The sequence below is a fragment of the Miniopterus natalensis genome, chromosome 18 (genome assembly GCF_054644295.1).
Source record: "Miniopterus natalensis isolate mMinNat1 chromosome 18, mMinNat1.hap1, whole genome shotgun sequence".
In the NCBI taxonomy this organism is placed as follows: domain Eukaryota; kingdom Metazoa; phylum Chordata; class Mammalia; order Chiroptera; family Miniopteridae; genus Miniopterus; species Miniopterus natalensis.
The window spans coordinates 38,903,392-38,925,180 of NC_142098.1; the positions used below are offsets into that span (position 1 = coordinate 38,903,392).

The 21,789-nt window shown below is 57.2% G+C and overlaps 2 protein-coding genes across 3 annotated transcripts; one reads left to right on the forward strand and one right to left on the reverse strand.

The window, feature by feature from the left end:
- Window positions 1–2,399: 2,399 nt before the first annotated feature.
- Window positions 2,400–6,331, reverse strand: RRAS (RAS related). The gene is made up of 6 exons (XM_016205946.2): window positions 6,179–6,331; window positions 4,107–4,194; window positions 3,900–4,002; window positions 3,711–3,819; window positions 2,815–2,933; window positions 2,400–2,741 (listed from the first exon to the last, which is right to left on the reverse strand). The coding sequence occupies exons 1-6, from the start codon at window positions 6,329–6,331 to the stop codon at window positions 2,657–2,659; spliced, it is 657 nt and encodes a 218-aa protein (XP_016061432.2). The 3' UTR covers window positions 2,400–2,656.
- A 1,686-nt stretch (window positions 6,332–8,017) lies between these two features.
- Window positions 8,018–21,712, forward strand: SCAF1 (SR-related CTD associated factor 1). 2 transcript variants are annotated; one of them, XM_087826836.1, is made up of 11 exons: window positions 8,018–8,054; window positions 10,716–10,829; window positions 11,069–11,126; window positions 11,844–11,938; window positions 12,201–12,301; window positions 12,390–12,505; window positions 15,039–17,831; window positions 18,514–18,596; window positions 18,816–19,034; window positions 20,884–21,012; window positions 21,283–21,712. In XM_087826836.1, exons 2-11 carry the CDS (start codon window positions 10,722–10,724, stop codon window positions 21,472–21,474), a joined length of 3,894 nt encoding a protein of 1,297 aa, XP_087682962.1. In that variant the 5' UTR covers window positions 8,018–8,054; window positions 10,716–10,721; the 3' UTR covers window positions 21,475–21,712. The 2 variants fall into 2 exon arrangements, with proteins under 2 accessions (XP_087682962.1, XP_087682963.1); XM_087826837.1 differs by lacking the exons at window positions 8,018–8,054; window positions 10,716–10,829; window positions 11,069–11,126 and having other exon boundaries at window positions 11,855–11,942.
- Window positions 21,713–21,789: the final 77 nt, after the last annotated feature.

The window sequence follows — 21,789 nt, forward strand, 5'->3', positions numbered from 1 at the left end:
GAGTGATGGACTGCAGACTTTCTAGGATCATCTTAATCCATTAAGAGCTTTGAGAATGTACTGTGAGTGTCCTTGAACCATGGCCTGTGGGATGTTGGGAGCAGAGCCTCAGAGGGAGTGGCACATTCAAGGTTCTGAATTGGATGGATGTCAAATCGGCTTTGAAAGTTTCCAGGATCAGCATTGTCCCAGGTCAAGAGTTCTGGGATAGAAAGGGGATGGAGCTGTCAGAAGGTGGACAGTGGGGTTAGAATAACCTTGTGGTCGGCCTTTGTAATTCAACTGCCCCAACTAAATCTCAGCTCTAGCACTAACTGGGCAAGTTGAAAAATAGCCTTCCGCCCTCAGCTTTGTCATCTGTAAAATGGACTTTTGTCAAGTTGAAGGAAACGTGTTTGAAGCACTCAGCACTGCTTGGCACCTAGCTCCTGCTAACCATAGCAGGAGACACCAAGAGGTTTGTCCCAGGTCCAAGAGATGGCAAGAAGGGTTGAGAGACAGGACAACAAAGATGGATAGAGAGGGACATCAGAACCTGGAGAGACTGGCAGTCATTTACAGGGTCCGCCGGAGCCCAGGGGGTGGCAGGAACCAGAGACTCACGGGTGTACACACGTACCTAGGGAGATGCCAACTAGGTCATCCCAGCCTCCTTGCAGTTCTCTGATGAGTTTGGAATGGTGGTGGCCGCGAACCTTCCAAAAATGGCCCGCCAGTTGTGTGGGTTTTATGTGTGCCTTGTTCTGGGGGCAAATGGTAGCTTTCATCAGCTTCTCAAAGTGCATCTTGGTCCTTCAAGAAGCAGTGTTCTGGCCAAGAACTTGGCACTGTTAGGCAATGCAGACCTTGTGCTAGGGGCATGCCTCACTGCTGGCTGGGACTTAGGTGGAGGTGTCAGCTCTTGTCTGGAAACTGCTAGAAACACACCCCCCCATCACCCCCCTCCCCGGTGCCCAGCAGAGGTGGGCCTCTGGTGAGCAGAGGTTCTGGGGGAGGGCGAGTGATCTTGCGGTACAATACATCTGAGCCACACTTATTCCCAGGGCGGAAGGTTGAACCCAGGCCAAGGATTCTGTGATAATGAAACCCGGAAAGGGATATTCAGCTAATCATTGTTCTCATCGGGAATACAGAGGGACATTCATGGTTCTGGGGCAGGAGAACACAGGGCCTCGGTCATTGAGACTGAGCACTTAGTATGTCCCAGGCACTGTGCTCGTCCCCTGTGTGCACACTGGCTCCTCAGGGCCTCTTACCCTGGGAAGTAGCTCTGTGGTCACCCACATTTTACAGTTGAAAGACAGGCACTGGATTGAGGTGGCAGAGCTGGATTTGAACTCAGGCAGCCCACTGCCAGGGCCCATGCAGGACCCTAATCTACCCTGGCTCTAGGAAGTGGCTTCTGGGTGGGTGTGAGGGGATCATTTTGGGGCCAAGAGTCTGTGACACTTAGATGTGGGTGTAGGGACAACAGATCATTGACTGGTTAATAGGGTGGTGGGCAATGTTCCAGGGCCTGGGGACATCTGGTTGAGGTTTCTGGCCTGGTGTGTTGAGTACGTGTTGGGGTTCACAGAAGCCTGTGAAGTGGGCTTGGGAGGTGGCTGAGTGGTCTCTCATTCTGGCTCCAGCCTTCCAGCTTAGCAAATAGAGCACAGGTTTAGGGTTGTGGGTTGAATGTTGGGGAATCAAAGTTTTCCGCACTGAGGAGGAGTCTTGACAACTTATTTGTGACAGCGTCAAGATCCCCCACACTTCAGCCGCTCCCAGGAGAGAGGCTCAGATGGGGCGTGTCCACACTGGCCCGAAATTGGATTCAGGGTTTAGACTCAGACGTAAGCCCAATTGGAAACTTTCTGTAACTGAGAACTTGCCAGCTGGCTGCTCGGATGCCATTCTGTCTACCTGTCCCTTTCTCCTCCCGCCAAAAGCCCTTTCAAAATATACATTGGAGATGGGAGGTGGGTGGGCAGGGTTTGTAGCAGTTACCTGTCTCAAAGGCTGGAACCTTCTAGAACAACTGCCAGACCTTTCTACAGTGGGAATGTTGCATATTTGCCCCGTCCGTTAGGATAGCCACCAGCCACATGTAACATGTAGCTTCTGGCTGCCATATCGAACAATGTAGTTCTAGAATGTTCCAGAAAAAAAAATTTTTTTTCAAACATTAAACCTCCTCCTAAGAAATGCCCATTGAAACAGGAGAGGGTGGAATGGCCCTGTTGAAGGGTAAGTGGGGGGTCCAGACGCCTGGCTCACCTTGTTCTCTATGGCCCCTGCCCTCCACCAAGCAAAGGGTTCTACAGCCAGTGGTTCTGGGTGCGCCGAGGCTTTAATGTGTATACCCTGAGTTTCCCTACCTCCCCTCGCCCTTCGCCCTTCCACGAAAGCACTCCCTGACTTTGGCAGTGACGTTTATTTCTCTGGGGTAGGGTTATATACAGCAGTGACCCGGGTGGATGCCCGGGAGCCCCTCACCCCCACCAGGGGCTTGGGTGGGGAAAGGAGGCGTTGGCAGAAGGCACACAGTGGCAATGGCCCCAAGGCCAGGAATTGTGGGTGGGGGTGTAGTGTATCCTGGAGGCTCAGGTGGGGAAACAGGCTCGGCAGGGCAGTTAGTCCCTAGAGCTTGTGCTGGAGGCGCCTCTCACGCGGGCTACAGGAGGACACAGGGGCAGCCTCCGCCCTTCTTCCTGGGGGCGCTGGGAGGGCTGGGCGGGAGCTCTTGTTCCTGGTACTTCCTGTGGGAAGAGGCTGGTGAGTTTTGGCCCCGGGGGTTGGGGACAAGGATCACAGGAAGGGTGCTCCACTCACCGCACAGCCCGCACCAGCTGCTCGAAGGCCTCGTCCACGTTGAGACGCAGTTTGGCCGAGGCCTCAAAGTAGGCCACGTGGTGGGAGGCACTGAATGTGTTGGCTTCAGATCGGAGCACCTGGGGGGACACGGGGGTGTCAGGTCCCTACACTCAGGGTGGGTGTCAGTGGGGAGGCAGAAGAACACACTGTGTGCTGGAAGGGGGGTACACATAGCGGGGCTCAAGAGGAAAGGGAAAGTTCCAGAGATCATGGGATAGGATGCCGAGGAGGCTTGGCTCCATCTGAGGAGTCAGGGGAGGCTGCACAGATGGTTGCCCTCCTGAGTGTTAAATAATAGGCAAAGAAACCAGGGTGTTCCCAGCAGAGGCCCAAACCAAGCAGCCAAAGTCGGAAATCCCCAGAGGCTTAATCTAAAAAATGTGTTCTGTATGCAACCCCATAGTCTGTGTGTGTGTAGGGGGAAGTGGAGGGAGCAGGGAAAGGAAGGGACGAGACCATGATGGGCATCCAGCACCAGGGAAGAGCTGGCTTTTTCCCTAGGGGCAATGGGGAGCCATGGAGGGTTGGGAGCAGGGGAGGGGCAGGGGCAGGGGCAGCAGGACCCACTAGGAGGTGGACTGGAAGAGGGAAGCAGGAGGCTGGTGCAAGGGTTCAGGTGGGAACTCATGAGGCAGGGATAGAGCAGAGTCAAGGCCGGCTGACCTGGGGGCGGGGAGGAGCCCTTTTCCCACCCAGCCACCTCTCCTGGGAGCTCAGAAGGCTAGACTTGGGGGCAGCACATCTGGTGAAGTGTGTGTGTTACACTAGGAGCGGGATCACCCAGCTAGAGGAGGATGCTGGTGCGGAGAGGTGGGAGGTGCCTCCCAGGCTGCGATGGAGCCCGGGGCCTGGACCTGGCGTTGTGCCTCCAGATCTGCCTTGTTCCCGACCAACACGATGGGGAAGTCATCTCGGTCCTTGACGCGAAGGATCTGCGTGAAGAGCTTGCCCACCTCATTGAAACTACAGGTGAAGCGCAGAGGGGTGAGGTGCAGCCGCTCAGCACCGTCCCCCCTGCTCCGCCGCCTCCCTGCTCCTCTCACCTCTGCCGGTCGTTAATGGCAAACACCAGCAGGAAGCCATGCCCGGCGCGCATGTAGTGCTCCCGCATGGCGCCAAACTCCTCCTGGCCCGCAGTGTCCAGGACTACAGAGATGGGGAGAGGGCTACCATGTGGACAAGGCTCCCCCTAGCCATCCCCACGTGCCCTCGGCCCCGCCACCACCCCCCATCCACTCTGCCCCCCTCACTGTCCAGCCGGGCGGGGACGCCGTCCACAGTGCAGATCTTTGTGTAGGAGTCTTCGATGGTGGGGTCGTAGTCAGAAACGAAGTAGGACTGGTGGGGTGGGGAGAGGACACCGTTACTCTACTGCCCCAGAAAAGAAGACGTAGCCCTATCCCTGGGGCCCACCTTTCTCTGTTCCCCCCCTCTGGGTCTTTGTGTCCCCCCCCCTTTGACTCTCTTTCTGGCTTTCTGTCCCTCCCTCTGCCGCCCCTAGTCCCCAGTCTCCGAGGCTCTCCTGGACCTCTCTCTCTTTCTGGTATAAAGTACATCTCCCATGTCGTGATTACCTCCTGGTTGTGTGGCACTGGACAAATCACTTCCCCTCTCCGAACCTCAGTTTCCTCATTTAGAAAATGAGGGTAAAAATAGCACTACATTTAATCCAGTGTTTGTGGATTAATGTGAGATTCAGGGAAAATCCATTAACATCTAAGCATTTAGCACATCACCTGGACATAGTAGGTGCTCAGCTATTGGGAGCTGTGTTGTCCAGATGCTGCCTGTCTCTCCCTCTCCCTCCCCGTTTTCTTCGTCCTGTTTTCCCTCCTCCTCCTCTTCCCCTCCTCCGCCTTCTTGGGCCACTTTTGGCTTTTAGTGTCTCCTCCCAGGGGAAGGTCTGGGTTCCAATCCAACTTTGGAGAAATTGCCCCTCCCGCAGGCTGGGCCCCTCCCTTCCTGCCTGGGTCCCGCCTGTCTCCAGCCAGGCTTTTGACCAGCTTCAGTTCTGCCCCTGGGACAAGGGGCCCAGGGCTAGGGGGCTTTTCTCTACTCAGGCAGGGGCTCCCATGCAGGCAGGTGCTGGCTAGTCCCTTGAGGGGTCTGGGGCCCAGGGGCCTCTGCAGTATCATCTCAGGAGCAGACACCTTTCTAGGGTTTCTCTGAGGCGGGAGGGTTTCCCTTGGGAATGGGGTGGAGGTTTCCTGGGCAGGGGTGGATTTTCAGTAGAGAAGGGGTGATCTAGCAATTGGGGGTCTTAGGGCTGCATCCTGTCTGGTGTGTGTGTGTGGGGGGGGTGCTTGGTGAAGGCTTGTCCTAGAGGGAGGGCGTAGGGACCAAGCCCTGAAGGGATTAAGGGGATGTCTTCAGCGGACCTCAGGAGTGAGGAGTGAGACCTGGGGGAAAGCCTGAAGGTAATTTGGGCGCCTTTGGTAGGTTTGTAATAGACAGAGGTGTATGTCTAGAGTCTTAGAGACCCTGACGTGCATTTATGGGGTCAGAGACACTCCTCGGGAATAGATATTTCTGGGGGTGTCAAGAACCTGGGGGCTTCTATGGAGACTATTTGGGGGCTAGCCAGGGTTTCTGAGAGGGGCTCAGGGAGTCAGAGTGGAAAATTCAGGAGAGGTTGGTTTTCCTTTGGGGAGGGTGGAGGTCGGTCTGGTGGGATGGGGGAGCCCCAGAACTTGAGGTCTTAGAGTCCTCTGGAATGACCAAGGGACAGGACCTTTTAAAACTCTCTTGGGTCTGAGGGTACCTGTCTTAGAACTGGGTGGTCCCAGGTGGGCCTTGGGTGAAGCATGGCATAATTTCTAGAATCTGGGGGAGAGTCCTTGAAGGGGCCAAGCATCCAGTCTGGGGGCATCTCAAGGGCTTTGGGCACAGGCGTTCTCCAGTTAGGCTCAGGGCAGCTCAGAGGGGAAGCTGGGGTCTGGGATTTGGGGGAGATGGGGCTCAGGGTGAGGGGAAGTGGCATCTACAGAGGTGGGGGCACAGGAGAGGGTTTAGGGTCTGAATGGGGTGACTCTTGGATTTAAAATGCTCCCAGGAGATGCTCAGGGTCAGGTCGGCAGGGGAGGGGAGTCTCCTGGGGGAGGGACTGTGAGTCTCTGGACGTGAGTATAGGAGGGAGGTCCCTCATGTAAGAGGGTGGAGGTCCTGGGGGGCTCAGGGTCACATTCTGAGGGGAATTTTTAAGATTAGAGGGCCTCACGGGAGGGTCTCAGTGATGGATGGAGGGGAAATCTGGGTCTCAGGGATTCCCCCCAAGAGCTACGTTCTGGGCCCCGGGGACACCCCCCGGGTGAGGGCCCACTACCTGGATAAACTGGATGGTCAGCGCACTCTTGCCCACGCCGCCGCCGCCCACGACCACCAGCTTGTGTGTCTCGCTGGGTGGGGGGTCCCCGGGTCCCGGCCCCCCGCCCCGGGGCCGCCCCCGCCCCGTCCCGGACGCCGCCCCGCTGCTCATGTCGCCTCCACTGCCGCCGCTGCCGCTACAGCCTGGGGGGGGAGCCGGGCGGGGCTTGGGGGCGGGCCACCCTAATAGGTCTACTGCATAATCATGAGCTGCGGCGGGAAGGGCGCGAGTCTCGGTGCACTTCAGGAGGAGCGAAGGCCAGGGAAAAGGAGGAGCTATGCTAATAAGGGCCGGGGAACGACGTTCCCTGAGAGGGGGAATTCCGAGAGGGGCGGGGATATGCTAATAAGGGAACTGCGCTCACGCCGAGCGGCGCCACGCGCTCTGGGCTGGCTGGTCGTCTGGGGGCGGAGCTATGCTAATACAAGCTCTCATTCTTTGGGCGGACGGGTGGGAAAGATCGTTCCGGGAGGGGCTATGCAAATAAGGAACTCCGCGATACAGCTTCTCAGGGTACCCTCCCCGAGGCCTTGATCTAGTAGGTGGCGCCCGCCGGCTCGCGCGCGGCCGTATATAGGCGCGCTCCGAGGAAAAGAGCCGGTCCTGAGGGGAAGCTCCACCTCCGTCCTGGGATCCTAGCCAAGCTCCCGACCCGGGCGTCTGGGCTGGATATCGTAGTCTCCGCCCGCTGAGAGACCCAGGCTTCCGGTTCCCGCTGTCCCAACCAAGCGGAAGACAGACTGGGAGGGGAGTTGGGGCCCTGGAGGAGGACAGCCGAGTAACGGGGCAGGGAGGGGCCGTGAGATCACTGCATTCCTGATCCATGAGCCAGCTCGCCCTAGCGGGGACGCCTGGGTCATGAAAAGCAGAGCCAGGATTTCTGAGTGTGTGAAGGAGGAGGAAGCTGACGGCCCTGACTCCTGGGTCCTTAGGAGAGAATGGGACTGGAGGCCTGGGCTGCTGTATCCCGGAGAGGAGGGGATCTGGGATTCCTTATTACTAGGACTACTTATGTCCCGTAAAGGAGGAAGTTGAGGGCCCGGACTCTTGGGTACAGGGGTTGGAGGGGCTGGGAACCCAGAATTCTTGATCGCGAGGGAATTGGGGTGGGGAACCGGAACACTTGTGTTCATGTAAGGTACGAGCTTGAGACCAGAAATGGTCTGAGGGCCCAACTCCTGGATCTAAGGAAGGAGGTGGGCTCGGACTCCCGAGTCGCAGGGAGCAGGGAAATGGGAGTCCGAACTCCTCTGCCGAGTGAGAGGAATAGGGATTTGGACTTTTCTATCCTAAATAAGGAGGCTTTGGGCTGGCCTTCTTGGTTCTAAATTTAGAGGGGACTGGGGGATCGGGATTCTGAGTTCCCCAGACTGTAGGCGAGGCAACTTGTAGGCAATGCAGCTTTTTTTTTTTTCCTACTGCCCACTCCACAGAACTACAATTCCCTTGCATCTCTCGGGCGAAGTGTGTTTAGGTCACTTCCTGTTCCTCAGCGCTTTCCGCGCGCGCGCAGGGCATTGTGGGGCTTCCTCGCGGGCTGCCGCAACCCCGCCTACTTCACCTTTCACCTCCATGCTGTCCCCGCGTGAGGGAGGTGGCGTGCGGACTACGCCTCCCGGCGTGCGTCGCGCGCACCTCTGCCCAGGTGCCCCATTGACTGTTGGGAAACTGAGTCCGGAGCCTTCCCACCAGCCTTTACGGCACCGTGCACGGTACTTGAAGTCCCGGCAAGCTCGGCGGCGCTTTAGCTCCGCCCCGCTCCTCCCTCTGCTCGCGAACCTCCCTAGCCCGCCCCGCCCCGCGCCGGGGCCGGAGCCGCAGCCCGAGCGGCGGGGTAAGATGGCGGCCGTGGTCCGGGCCGCGGGGCTCGGGCCTATCGGGGTGGGCGGGGCGGAGTCGGTCGCTAGTAGTCCTGCGGTCCTCCCCACACGCCGCGGGGCCTGAAGGGCTTAGCGGGGCGGCCTCTAGCAGGGCCCCGGCGGCGGAACCCGGCGCCGAACGGGGGGCCCTCTCAAGGCCCCAGGACGCGTCTGTGGGTGCCGGGGGCATCTGCGGGGCGTCCCCGTGAGAACTGGCGACGTCCACAGGGCCTGGACCGAGACTGGCGCCTGCCCTCCATCATAGAGCTGGCTTGGGCCATTTCTGTAGGCACTGTTGATCGTCTTTTCGGGCTGACCGGAGGCTAGGGTCTGTTCAGAGGGTTCTGGGGCCATCTTGAGATCTTGAGATATGTCCCAGGGGTGAAGGAGGTTTGCAAAAGCTGAGGACTATCTGCAGAGCCATCTGTAGCTCTGGGGTATGTCTGTTGGGGCTGGGAAGTGTCTACATGGACTGACCTGAGGATGCCAGTCACCTACATGGGTCTGGGGCCATTTAGCGGACCTGGAAGAACTGTTCCTGGGTTAGGAAGTCTTTTAGGGGTGGGATGTGCCCACCAAGGGAGGGAGGCAAATATTGAGATGTGCTGAAAGGCCTCGATGGCTCTTCAACGTCTGGGGAGTGTCTAGTCTGAGTGACAGGAGGCTGGGGGCAGTTAGAAGGACCTGGATCCATCTCCGTGGCTTTGAGTGTACCTGCAAGAGTGCATGCAGTTTCTATGCCTGGAGCAAATTCGAATGCCTTTTTGGGCCAGATAATCAGATGGAGAATAAGACAAAGGAGAGTATTGGGAAATACACGGAACTCAAATATACTTGCACCTTAGAAGGTAATTCAAATGAAAAATGTTTTAAAAGTCTGCATTACGCTCTAGAGAGTTAGAATTAGTCCACGTTAGTCTGGGAAAGTCTATAGGGTCACCTAGACATATAGTGCAGTGCTTTTCAAACTCTTTTGACCTTGATCTACAGTAAGAAATACATTTTTCATTGAGACCCAGTACCTACCAACATATATTTACTAATACCCATGTCCCATTACTACTTGCACATATCGTGAAGAATTTTCTACTGTGTTCTATTTACTTTTTATAACAAGCTATTTGTGAAGCACTATACTGTTATCAGGGGGAATCAATGTCTGCAGAGCCTTCTCATGTCAAAAAAATTTAAGAAGCCATTGGTATGTGTGTCTGCAGAGCCTGGAGCATGTCTGAATGGGCAAGGGAGTATCTTTGGACCCACAGAGGGTTTGGGATCTGTGTCTGTAGTCAGCAGGTCTTGATTAAGCTTCTGTTATGTGACAGTCATGGTAGGTTGTGCTTCCCCCCCTGGAGATGCTGGGAACTGTCCTTAGGGCCTTATCAGGGCGGGTGTCAATGGGGAGTTAGGGAAGGAGCCTCAGGCTCTTAGAGAGCTGGGAAGCTGCATGGGGGAGCTTTGGCAAAGCTTGAAAATCTGGTCAGAAGCAGACCAGGGCAGAGGTCTTTTCTTTGCAGGCATGCAGTGGGGAAAGGGGGAGACAGGTGTGAGGGAAAACTGGGTCCTAAAGGCCAATAATAATATGATAATTATTGTTACTCTGTACTGAGCACTGGGGTTGAGCAAACTGTGGCAGAAGCAACTCTTCAGTTCTCGCCGCTGTTCCTTGAGGTACAGACTCTGATTGTGCCATGTTCAGACAAGCACCCCGAATTGTGGGTTAGGGGTTTGAAGCCTTCTAGGAAATTTGAGGCTGGGTATTGTTTCATAGTAGCAGGTTTCATGGTTAGAGGGAAGCCTACAACTGAAATATTCCTATTTTTTGAAGCCCTAAGGAAGACAACCGCCAGTCTGAAGGATGGCCTTTCAACCTCTGTGTAGTCTAAGAGTTTTTGTGACATCGCAAAGGCTTCAGCCATGCTTTTGTGCAGTGTGCAGATAGGCCATAGGCCATGTCCCGGTGGGGCCTGGTGGACGGCATGCCTTTCTGAAATTAGTGTTTACATCTCACACAGGTCTTGTAAATCACAGTGTCATAGTTCCATCTTACATTACGTATGTAAATAGTTTTCGTCCCTCACCATCGAGGGAAATTGATGATGCTTTAGGAAGTTGCGTTGTGTTTGAGGGACACCTGGCATTCTGGCACATATCTTGTTTTAGGAAAGGTGCGTGCATGAGACTATGGAGCGCACTATTTGAAATCACAACTTAACAGAAAAAAATCTTGGCATTGGGTTGGATCCCATGAGGGTGGGCCATGAGGTCTTAAGTTGGGTTGTGGTGGAAGCCGTGGGATCTGGGGAGCGGGGTGTTGAAATAGGAGGCTGGAAAGGCCTCCCTTTGAGAGAGGAGGCAGCTGAAATCCAGCCGAGGGAAGAGAGTTGCTCTACTCCTTCTGGTGTCTGCACTGAACCTGGTGCACTCCCAAGGACAGAAGCGAGGTGGGGGAGAGGAGGGATGCTGAAGAGGATGCTGATTGAGGCAACGTTGGAGGCCCTTGAGGTCTTCTTCGTGACTGTTCTCTGCTTTTATCCCCGTGTGCACATGCACACACACACAGACACACACATCACCCCCCACCCCCCCAGGCCCTGCCGGCCCACACTCCACACTCTCACCCCCTCAACCACCAGGTGACCATGGAGGAAGAAGATGAGTCTCGAGGGAAGACAGAGGAGTCGGGCGAGGATAGGGGCGATGGTCCACCAGACAGAGACCCCACACTTTCTCCTACTGCCTTTATTCTGGTGAGGCTGAGAGCCACCTGGGGCCAAAGGAGGGAGGAGCTGAGAATCCAGATTTGACTCGGGCTCTAGTGGGAGGAGGGGCTGGGGGCCTAGACTCTTGGGCTCCTCTGAAGGGTTTGCGTCTGGTTGTAGGGTGTCTAGAATGCCTGTCTCCCAGGAGCAGAGCTTGTGACCATTTGCACGAGTCCCCTGACTGCCTCCCTTTCTTTCCACCCCCTCCACCCCCATCTTTTCTTTAGCGGGCCATTCAGCAGGCTGTGGGAAGTTCCCTGCAGGGGGATCTGGCGAATGATAAAGGTATGATGGGTTCTGGTTCCTCCTAGCTCCCTGCCCATCTCTGTATTCTTTATCCCAATTTCATTCACATACTTTTCTGAGGTCTCCTGGGTGCCACCCTTGTGCTGGCATGGGAGCTAAAGATGAGTCGAACCCCCTGAAGCTGCCTTGGAGGCGCTCACAGTCTGGTGGAGGGGAGACAGTTGCAGCACAGAGGTAGCCTGTGGTACCCTGAGGGCAGGAGGCCCAGCTGGGCTAGCATGGATGAGATGGTCCAAGAAGGCTTCCTAGAGGGGGTGACAGGTGAACTGAGTCTCTAAGAACATATTAGAGTTGTCTGGTAAAAAAGAGCCCGATAGAGGCAACAGCAGGTGCATAGCACAGGGGCATTGCAGGACTGAGTTGTGGTTCTTAGGGGCTGGTGGGCAGGGGGTGAAAGGGGAGGCAGTAGAGGTTCATGGGGACCAGATCACAGCCTGGCTTGAATGCCGAGATGATTTGTCTGGACTTTATCCTGAGGGCAGCTAGGAGGACAAATGGGTGAGAGTTGGAGCCTCAGAAGGATGTCGGGGAAGTCCTTCTGGGACCCAACTTGGGAGGTGGTGAATGGAGGCTGGGAGAGCAGGCAGGAGCTTGGTTCCCTTGTCAAGAGCGAGGGCGGGCTCCTCTTTCCTCTGCCCTACAAGGTCTCTGCGTCTAGTCCTCTGTCCCCAATCCTTCATGCACATCTCTCTCCAGATGGCTCTAGGTGTCATGGCCTTCGATGGAGGCGCTGCCAGAGCCCACGGTCAGAGTCCCGATCCCAGGAGTCAGGGGGAACTGACACGGCTGCTGTGAGTAAGGAGGGGGCAGAGGAGGACAGGCCCTGGGCGTGGATCCCTGAGGTGGGGAGATGGGGTTGGGGATCCAGCCTCCTGGGTCTGGGGGCCAGGTCTTGTGTCCTGGGAGCAGTCAGGATGAGGGAATTGGTTGAATCCCTTTGTCTTCTTGGGGTCTTAGTTGTCTGCGTTCTTGAGAGGTTAGGAGCTGGGGAAATGGGATTTGTGGGTCCTCACATGATCAGGGTCAGGCTAGAGCCTTTCCTTCTTACTCCAGGTGTTGGACATGGCTGCAGACAGCTTCCTGGCAGGGTTGGTGAGCGTCCTGGATCCCCCAGACACCTGGGTTCCCAGTCACCTGGACCTGCGGCCTGGCGAGTGAGTAGTTGGGTAGCTGGAATGGGAGAGGCCTTGGCGTGGGAGCTGGGAGCACCCCTAAGGTTCACTTGCTCTTTCTGTCTTGCAGAAGCGAGGACATGCTGGAACTGGTGGCCGAGGTCCGCATCGGGGACCGGGATCCAGTTCCCCTGCCAGTGCCTAGCCTGCTGCCTCGTCTCAGGGCCTGGAGGACGGGCAAAACGGGTATGTGTGGCCAGGCCAGAGCTGGGAAGGTGGCTGGCCTTGGTTTTGTGTTCATCAGCTCTCGTTAGATGGAACAGTTGTGATGATTGTGTTGTTTAGACAGATTCTTAATTTTAGCGTCTTTTTTTCTATTACACCATAGTAAATGCTGCATGTACATGCAGAAAGACATTAAGTAAGAACCAATGTGATGCTACCATGTGGGAGCAGTTAGCACTGGGGGTGGGGGTGGGGGGGGTTCCTTAGTGTCCAGGATTCTACCTGTCAGTGTAACTTGTCTCCCAGGAGGGGGCCCTCTTAGCATCTCCATCTTCTAGGGGAGAAAAGGCTGAGAGGGCAATCGCTTGCTCAAGGTGCACAGCCAGTTGCTTATTGGCGGTCCTGAGCCCCAAGCCCATGTGTGTCTGAGTGTAAAGCCCAAGTTGTTGACTTCTGCGATGCTCACCTGCCGCCGACCCCACATGCAGTGCTGAGCCCGGGAGCATCAGAATCACCAGGTCGCTGGTCCACCCTCAGGTTTCTGATTCAGCAGGTCTAGGGTGGGACCCTGGAATTTGCATTTCTAACCAGTTCCCAGGTGATGCTACTACTGGCCCTTGGGACCCCAATAGACCCTGGCTTCAAACTTCCCTTTTGCATGTATGTACATGTTTGGGGAGGGGCAGAGAGGACAGGAAGATGCACATGTAGCAGTTCAGCTGCTAGCCACTGTGGCTCAGTCATCCTCTGAGCCAGTTCAGTTTCCTTCTTTTATAGCTGTAGTTTGGCTTGTCTGTTAGGTTTGGGGGACATGGTGTCTAGGACCCACCACACTCTTAGAAGCCCACAAAAGTGATTTCATTTTTTTAAATTAGAAGCTATAGAGGATAAGTAAACAAATGAGCGGGACAATGTTCCAATAAAACTTTATTTACAAAATCAGATGGTGGGCTGGACTTGGCTCCTGGGCCTTAAGTAATATTAGGGATCTATAGAATCTAGTAGTTGTCTGCAGGGGTTACGTTTTATTTCCTTATTCCAAGTGTTCTTTTGGTCTTCATTTGGAAAATCCTAAGAACTTAGGGGGGAAAAAGAAAACTCACCCTTATTCCAATTCTACATAAAAGCCATGTGAAGAGGTAGACAGCTTGTGCTTCCTTACTGCGCCAGTCTGTAGACTGACATATACTTCGGGTCATGGTGAGAATAAGCAGAGTTGTAGGCGCCCATGCTCACCCAGTCCTCGCTGTGCTAGGCACGGTCTGGTTCTGTGCAGCTGCTCACGTAGTCCAACCTGTGCTGCCTGAATGCTCCCATCGTCATCCCCTGCTTTTTCCCTCCAGAGCCCTCAGCCGCTGGCAGACTGCGCTTGGCACGTTGATATTTCTCTCCCCACTCAAATGTGAGCTCCTTGAAGGCAGGGATTTTTGTCTCTTTTGTTCACCATCCTATTCCTGGTACCCCAGACAGCACCTGGCACAAATAGGTGATGGATAAAAATGTATTGAATGAATGCACGAACCCTTGCTTTATAGATGAGGAAACTGAGGCAGACAGAGGTTGAGTGACTTGCCCACGGTCAGGTCACGAGGGAGGGCTGGAGCCTGGGGTCCAGATCAGGAGGTGGTTCCAGAGCTGCCCTCCCAACCCTGTGCTTCCCTGGCACTGTCCACACAACTGTGCTGGTGTCTTTGCCCTGGCAGGTCCTTGCAGTTACATGGTTTGACAGAGGTGCCTCTGGACTCTGATGTGTGTCCGAGTCCTGGTGCAGGACTTGTGGCACGGAGACTTGTGCTTAGAAAGCATGGTCTCAGGAGTGTGGACAAGGTGACGTAGGAAAGCATGGTGGCCTATAGAAAGGAGTGAACACTGGTTGTCCCTGTCACCAGTCAGTGTTGTCTCTTGAGTCCTGAGCTGATGTAGCCCCTTGGGTGGGGTTTATTGCACAGTGAAGAGTTCGGAGTGGGGACTCAGGCTGCCAGGCCTCCCTAGCTCTGCCCCTTCCTGGCTCTGTAGAGGAAACGTCACCTTTTCAGGCTCCATTCTTTCTATAAAATGGGATAGCCTCCCGCAAGAGGCAGCCAGCTCAACAGGCCTGAGCGTGGCCGTGCAGGTGGTCAGGTTTGAACCCCACTCTCCCGCCCCAGCTTGCACTCTCTGTGGTAATATTGCTTGCCCTTAGTAGTCAGGGTGGTCTTGGGCTGTGGGCCAGTGTCCATCTCAGGATATGGGGGTGCAGGCTGGGAGGCCACACTGACCAAGTTTGCACCCTGACTCCTCCCAGCTGTGTGTCCTTGGGAAAGCTACCGCAGCTGTCTGTGCCTCAGTTTCCTCCTGGGACCCGCGGGTCACAGTATCCATGGTGTGAAGTTGTTAGGGACATCCCATGAGTTGACACGCAAAGCACTGGGGCAGAACCTGCAGGTGCAGTGAGTGCTGAATGGGGGCGTGGAGGCATGGATGGGTGGTGGTTCGCCTGCAGCACCCTCTGCTGAGGGACAGGGAGAAGGGACCTGCACCTGACCACAGCTCTGTCTCCCTTGTTCCTTTTCAGTTTCTCCTCAGTCTCATTCTTCTCAACCCACCTGTACCCGCCACCTCCTCACCTTGGGCACCGGAGACGGGGGCCCTGCCCCACCCCCTGCCCCCTCCTCTGCATCTTCCTCACCTTCTCCTTCCCCCTCATCGTCCTCCCCTTCCCCTCCTCCCCCACCACCACCCCCAGCCCCCCCAGCCCAGCCTGCCCCTCGATTTGACATCTATGACCCCTTCCACCCCACCGACGAGGCCTATTCCCCACCTTCCGCTCCGGAGCAGAAGTACGATCCCTTTGAGCCTACTGGCTCCAACCCCAGCTCATCGGCTGGGACCCCCTCACCTGAGGAGGAAGAGGAGGAGGAGGAGGAAGAGGAGGAGGAGGAGGAAGAGGAGGAGGAAGGCCTGTCCCAGAGCATCAGCCGCATCTCTGAGACCCTGGCAGGCATCTATGATGACAACAGCCTGAGCCAGGACTTCCCAGGTGATGAGAGCCCCCACCCGGACCCTCAGCCCCCACAGTCGACTGTAGCCCCTGGCACACCACCACAGGCGGACTCCACCCGGGTGGACGGCGCCACCCGGCGGCGAGTCTTCGTTGTGGGGGCCGAGGCGGAGGCCTGTCGGGAAGGCAAGGTCTCCGTGGAGGTGGTGACAGCCAGTGGAGCATCCTTGCCGCCCCCCTTGCTGCCACCTGGTGACTCAGAGATTGAGGAGGGTGAGATCGTCCAGCCCGAGGAGGAGCCCAGGATGGCGCTGTCCCTCTTCCGGGCCAGCAGTCGGGCAGCCCGCCCTCCGCCCGCAACTCCAGCCGCCCCCACGGCTCAGCCCCCACCCCCGCCGCCTGCTCCCCGAGCCCCCGAGGGAGATGACTTTTTGTCTTTGCACGCTGAGTCGGATGGTGAGGGTGCCCTGCAGGTGGACCTGGGGGAACCGCCCCCCGCGCAGCCCCCCACCGATGCACGCTGGGGCGGCCTGGACCTCCGCCGCAAGATCCTGACCCAGAGGCGAGAGCGCTACCGCCAGCGCTCGCCCTCCCCGGCCCCCGCCACTCCAGCCGGCCCACCGGCCCGCAAAAAATCGCGAAGGGAGCGCAAGCGCAGCGGTGAGGCCAAGGAGGTCGCCTCCTCATCAGCGGGTGTACCGCCCGCCCCACCGACCCCGGCCTCCCCCTGGGACTCCAAGAAGCACCGCTCCCGGGACCGCAAGCCGGGCTCCCATGCCTCGTCATCCACCCGCCACCGCTCTCGGTCCCGCTCCGCTCGCCGCCGCTCACGCAGCCCAGACCGCCGCCGCGGGGGCAGCCGCCGCTCGAGGTCCCGGGAGAAGCGGCGGAGGAGGCGGCGCTCGGCCTCCCCGCCCCCGGCCACCTCTTCCTCATCTTCCTCCAGGCGCGAGCGGCACCGAGGCAAGCACCGGGAGGGTGGCGGCAGCAAGAAAAAGAAGAAGCGGTCTCGTTCCAGGGGTGAGAAGCGGGACAGTGAGAAAGCCCCGGTGCCAGCGCAGCCGCCATCTGGTTCGACTTCCTTGGGCGGGGAGCGTGACAGCCGCCGCAGGGGGGCCGTGCCACCCTCCATTCAGGACCTCACGGACCACGATCTCTTCGCCATCAAGCGGACCATTACCGTGGGCCGGCCGGACAAGTCCGACCCCCGAGGCCCCTCACCAGTCCCTGTCTCGTCGCCCAAGCGCGAGGTCCTGTACGACTCGGAGGGACTGAGCACTGAGGAGCGGGGTGGCAAGAGCAGCGAGAAGGACCGGCGCCGCTCTGGGGCGGCCTCCTCCTCCTCCCGGGACAAGGGATCACGGCGGAAGGCACTGGATGGGGGGGATCGGGACCGGGAAAGGGACAGAGATAGGGACAGGGACAGGTCATCCAAGAAAGCCCGACCCCCCAAGGAGTCGGCGCCCTCCTCAGGGCCCCCGCCCAAGCCACCGGTCAGCAGCGGCTCGGGCTCTTCCTCGTCTTCGTCGTCCTCCTCCTCCCGGAAGGTAAAGCTGCAGTCCAAGGTGGCGGTGCTGATCCGGGAGGGGGTGAGCAGCACCACCCCGGCCAAGGAGGCTGCGTCGGCTGGCCTGGGCTCCATTGGAGTCAAGTTTAGTCGCGACAGGGAGAGCCGCTCCCCCTTCCTCAAGCCTGATGAGCGGGCTCCTGCTGAGGTGGCCAAAGCAGCTCCGGGCAGCACCAAGCCCAAAAAGACCAAGGTTAAGGCCAAGGCTGGGGCCAAGAAAGCCAAGGGGACCAAGGGAAAGACCAAGCCATCCAAGACCAGGAAAAAGATCCGCAGTGGGGGCAGCAGCGGGGGCGCCGGTGGCCCTGTGACACTGAAGAAGTCCAAGGCAGATAGCTGTAGCCAGGCAGCGGGAGCCAAGGGAGCTGAGGAGACTTCCTGGTCTGGGGAAGAGCGGGCGGCCAAGGCCCCCAGCACCCCACCCCCCAAGGCAGCCCCTCCGGCCCCTGCCCTCACGCCGGACTCGCAGACTGTGGATAGCAGCTGTAAGACACCTGAGGTCTCCTTCTTGCCTGAAGAGGCCACTGAGGAGGCTGGGGTCCGAGGTGGGGCAGAGGAGGAGGAGGAGGAGGAAGAGGAGGAGGAGGAGGAGGAAGAGGAGCAGCAGCCTGCCACCACCACGGCCACCAGCACAGCCGCAGCTGCCCCAAGCACCGCCCCTAGTGCAGGGTCCACAGCCGGTGACTCGGGGGCGGAGGATGGGCCAGCTACCCGTGTCTCCCAGCTGCCCACGCTGCCCCCACCCATGCCCTGGAACCTGCCCCCTGGTGTGGACTGCACTACCAGTGGCGTCCTGGCCTGTGAGTGTTCCCTGGGGAGGCCCTAGGGCAGTCTGAGATGGGCAGAAAGAATCAGGGAAGATGAGGTCATGTGGGGACAGATTTGGAGGCATTGGGGATGCCTTGGAAAGTATGGGTATGGAGTCACCTGGACTGGAGGGCCACAGGTGGGTGAGGGCCGATCAGGGCCTATGCGGGAGGCTTCTAGATCTTCAGGTGTGGTGGAAGAGAGCAAGGCAGACGGGCAAGGCAGCCAGCTCAGTGCAGGCTGGAGGAGTGGGACGTGTCCTAGAGTCCTCCTAGAAGTGGACTGGTATGGACTTGGTGGAGGGACCAGAAAGAATGGGGTAAGCAGGGAGCAGTGTCCCTTAGGGGATGGTAGTAGCCTCTGCCGGATCACAGATGTGGCGGGGATTGGCTAGGAATGGCTACAGGGACTCAGGAGACAGAAGCTCACTTCGGCCACCGGGTAGCCCTGGCCACACCCCCCCACCAATACCATACACCTCGAGTCCCAAGAACATTGGGGGTGTGGGGTGGTTTTTTTCAGTGGCTGAGGCCCCCTTTTCTTAGTTCTGAACCTGTGGCCTTAAGGCCTGTCCAGGGGGCCCAGGGCAGGATATGGCAGCAGGTGGAGAGGTGAAGTTCACTGTCTCATCTGTCAACCCCGATCTCCCTGTCATCAACTGTCCACCTCCTGCAGTGACTGCACTTCTCTTCAAGATGGAAGAGGCCAATCTGGCAAGCCGAGCAAAAGCCCAGGAGCTGATCCAGGCCACCAACCAGGTGGGCTCCCCAGGGAAAGAGTTCCTGCAGCCCCTCCTCTTATCCCCTGCTTTGGGTTAGGAGAGGAACTACAACTCCCAGCAGGCCTTGGGGCAAGATTGGCCAGAAGTGGAGCTTGTTGCCTTTGGGATTATTTGGAAATCAGGGTGGGAATAATAGGGGTACATGTTTCATCTTTCCTTCCGCCTCCCGTCATTTATCTTCTAACCTCTTCCACAGATCCTCAGCCACCGAAAGCCACCCTCCAGTCTAGGGGTGACACCAGCTCCTGTGCCCACCTCTCTGGGTCTGCCCCCTGGCCCCTCCAGCTACCTACTCCCTGGCAGCCTTCCCCTGGGGGGCTGTGGCTCTACCCCTCCCACCCCCACTGGGCTGGCTGCTGCGTCTGACAAGAGAGAGGGCAGCAGCAGCTCTGAAGGACGAGGGGACACAGACAAGGTGAGCTGGGCTTGGGAGAGATGGGTTGATGGTGACAGTTTTGCAGAGAATAGGAGCATATACTGAGATTCAGGGGCCTAAGGAGAATGGCAGGGACTGATACCAGCAGATAGGGCCTTAAATAAAAAAACTGAAGTTGTTAAATTGGAAGAATCTAAACTGTCACTCTAATGGGTAAATAGGAAATGCGTGCTCAGCAGATTTTAAAAAATATTTGTGCATGTATACATATGTGTATATACAGAGATACAGATAAGGATATAAACACACGCATGTAGCCACGACAGCCTACCCCTTGGCTGCCGATATCGATCCCTCCCTCCCTTCCGTCCTTTCTCATATTTTTGTGTCAGGGGAAGGGTAGTTGACAAAAAACAAGCATTTTCTAGACAGCAGGGGCTCGGGGAGCAGGGTTGGGGGGAGGATGGATGCTAGGCAAATACAAACAGGTTTTTATTCCAGTACATCTGGCTCCTCCTCCTGGACCTTGGGCTGTTACCTTTTTGGTCAGCTCAGGATGGCATTGCCCACCCTTATTTATATGCTTCACGTACAGTGCCAGAGGAAAGCAGAATAAACCCCATAAAAAGTCCCATATGAGAGACAGTGGTATTGATGGTCTCTGGTGCATGACCTCTGCCGTGGCTATAGGACAGGGACAGTGTGGGTCCCTTGCTCTGTCCCAGTGAGGCTGCCCTCCTCTGTTCTCTGCCCATTGTCTTTCCTTGCCACATCTGAGATGGCTGTGGAGGATAGCTCCCTTTCTCTTAGAAACCCACTTCCTGTTGGGTCAGGGAGGCCTGAGGACTCTCCAGGGTGGCCAGTGGCCCTCCTAGCAGTGGCACTGCCGAAGTGGCCCAGGAGTTCCATAGATAGTTTGCATTCTTTTGTCATTGTCCAAGGACCTGGCCCTGAAGTCTGGAGTGTCCTGCCCTTGCCAGGCCTCAGTTTACTGTTCCCGTCTTCCCTCAGCCCTGGCTTGGGAAGGCGACCTCCCCAGGGTTGGTTCTTAGGGTGACTGTCCCTTGTGCCCAGGGGGAGTCCACAACAGAGAAACTGGCTCTGGTTTGAATGCATCCTCCTTCTAGAGATATCCTATCTGCTGGCTTCTGCAAAGATCTCAGTGGAGGCTGAGGCAGGGGTTAGGGGCCTCTCAGCTGCTCCCTGTCCTATCCCCACAGCTCAGAACAGCCACAGCTCCCCTTGATTGGCTCCTTGCTGTGGCCTCACGTCACGTCAGCCCATCCCATGAGTACTGTCCACATTTTACAAGTGAACTACAAAGGGGTTTGGTCCCTCATCCAGGCTGTGGGTGGTGGAATCAGGATTCTAGCACAAACGTGCCATTTCACCTCACCCCCCCTCCCCTGTGCTCTTGGCCAGTCCTAGACCCCAGTGCCCCTTAGCCCTGCTGTTCACTCAGCAGCCAGGGCAGTGTTGTGAATCCCATGCTGGGTCTTTCCACTCCCCCGCCGGAAAGCCTTGCATACCTTCCTGCTGCAATCAAAGTAAGTCTTCTAGAATCCGATTAGAAGAGCCCTGTCTCCCCACTGGACTGTGAACTTTGTAAGGGCAGGGAACACGTGTCCTGGTTGTGGCCACCTGGGATGGCCAGAGTCCAGCCTAGAGGACATGTTCAGTGACATTCAGAGACCCAGCCCTCGTTGTGGTCCGGGGTGACCACAGCATGGTGAGCGCAGACAGACCCTAAGCAGGACTCCCACCCCCAGGGGTAGCTGAATGGCCCAGGAGAGGCTGCGCTGGCAGGCAGGGGTGCGGTGAGGCTGAGTTCCGCAGGAACTCACCTGGCCTTTGCTGTTTCCTTTCCCACCCTGTCACCACCCACCAGTATCTGAAGAAGCTGCACACGCAGGAACGGGCGGTGGAGGAGGTGAAACTGGCCATCAAACCCTACTATCAGAAGAAGGATATCACCAAGGAGGAGTACAAGGACATCCTGAGGAAGGCCGTCCACAAGGTGGGCCAGAGGGGACAGATCCACAGAGGTGGGTGGAGGACGTGATAGATGGACAGACGTGTGCAGACAGATGTATGCAGATGGTGGGTGGGTCTGGAAGATTTCCTCAGGCCCACGTGGGCCTGTTCTACTGGCACCCAGGGTTAAGTAGGGATATTGGCCTTGACATTGGGGGCATGACTGCTATCCTAGTCCCAAGCTGTGCTCAGCAGTCCAGATGGGCAGATCCTGGAGGGCTGGCAGTGACTGCAGCTGCCCCTTGCTCCCCAGATCTGCCACAGCAAAAGTGGGGAGATCAACCCAGTGAAGGTGAGCAACTTGGTGCGGGCCTACGTCCAACGCTACCGCTACTTCCGCAAACACGGCCGCAAGCCAGGGGACCCCCCAGGGCCCCCTCGGCCACCCAAGGAGCCAGGGCCCCCTGACAAGGGTGGCCCCGGCCTGCCCCTACCCCCTCTCTGAGATCCCCTCCAACCCCCACTTCCCTCCTCTGCCTCTTCAGAATTCTGGACATATTTATGGCTCCGCCTCCCCACTTCCCTCCCCATCAGTGGGATGATTGGGGGAGGGTTGCTGTGGGGAAGAGGAGAGCCCCCTGCCCAGCCCTGTACCCATCTCCCTGTCCCCAAGCCTGTCCACATCACCCTTCTCTCTGTTCATGTCCTTCTCCCAATTTCATTAAAAATTTCATGAAATGTTACCCCTTAGCCCCATGATTTTAGCCCTTTTTTTAGAGTCCAGTTTGGGAAAGGGCTGGGGAGGGACATGCAGGAGACC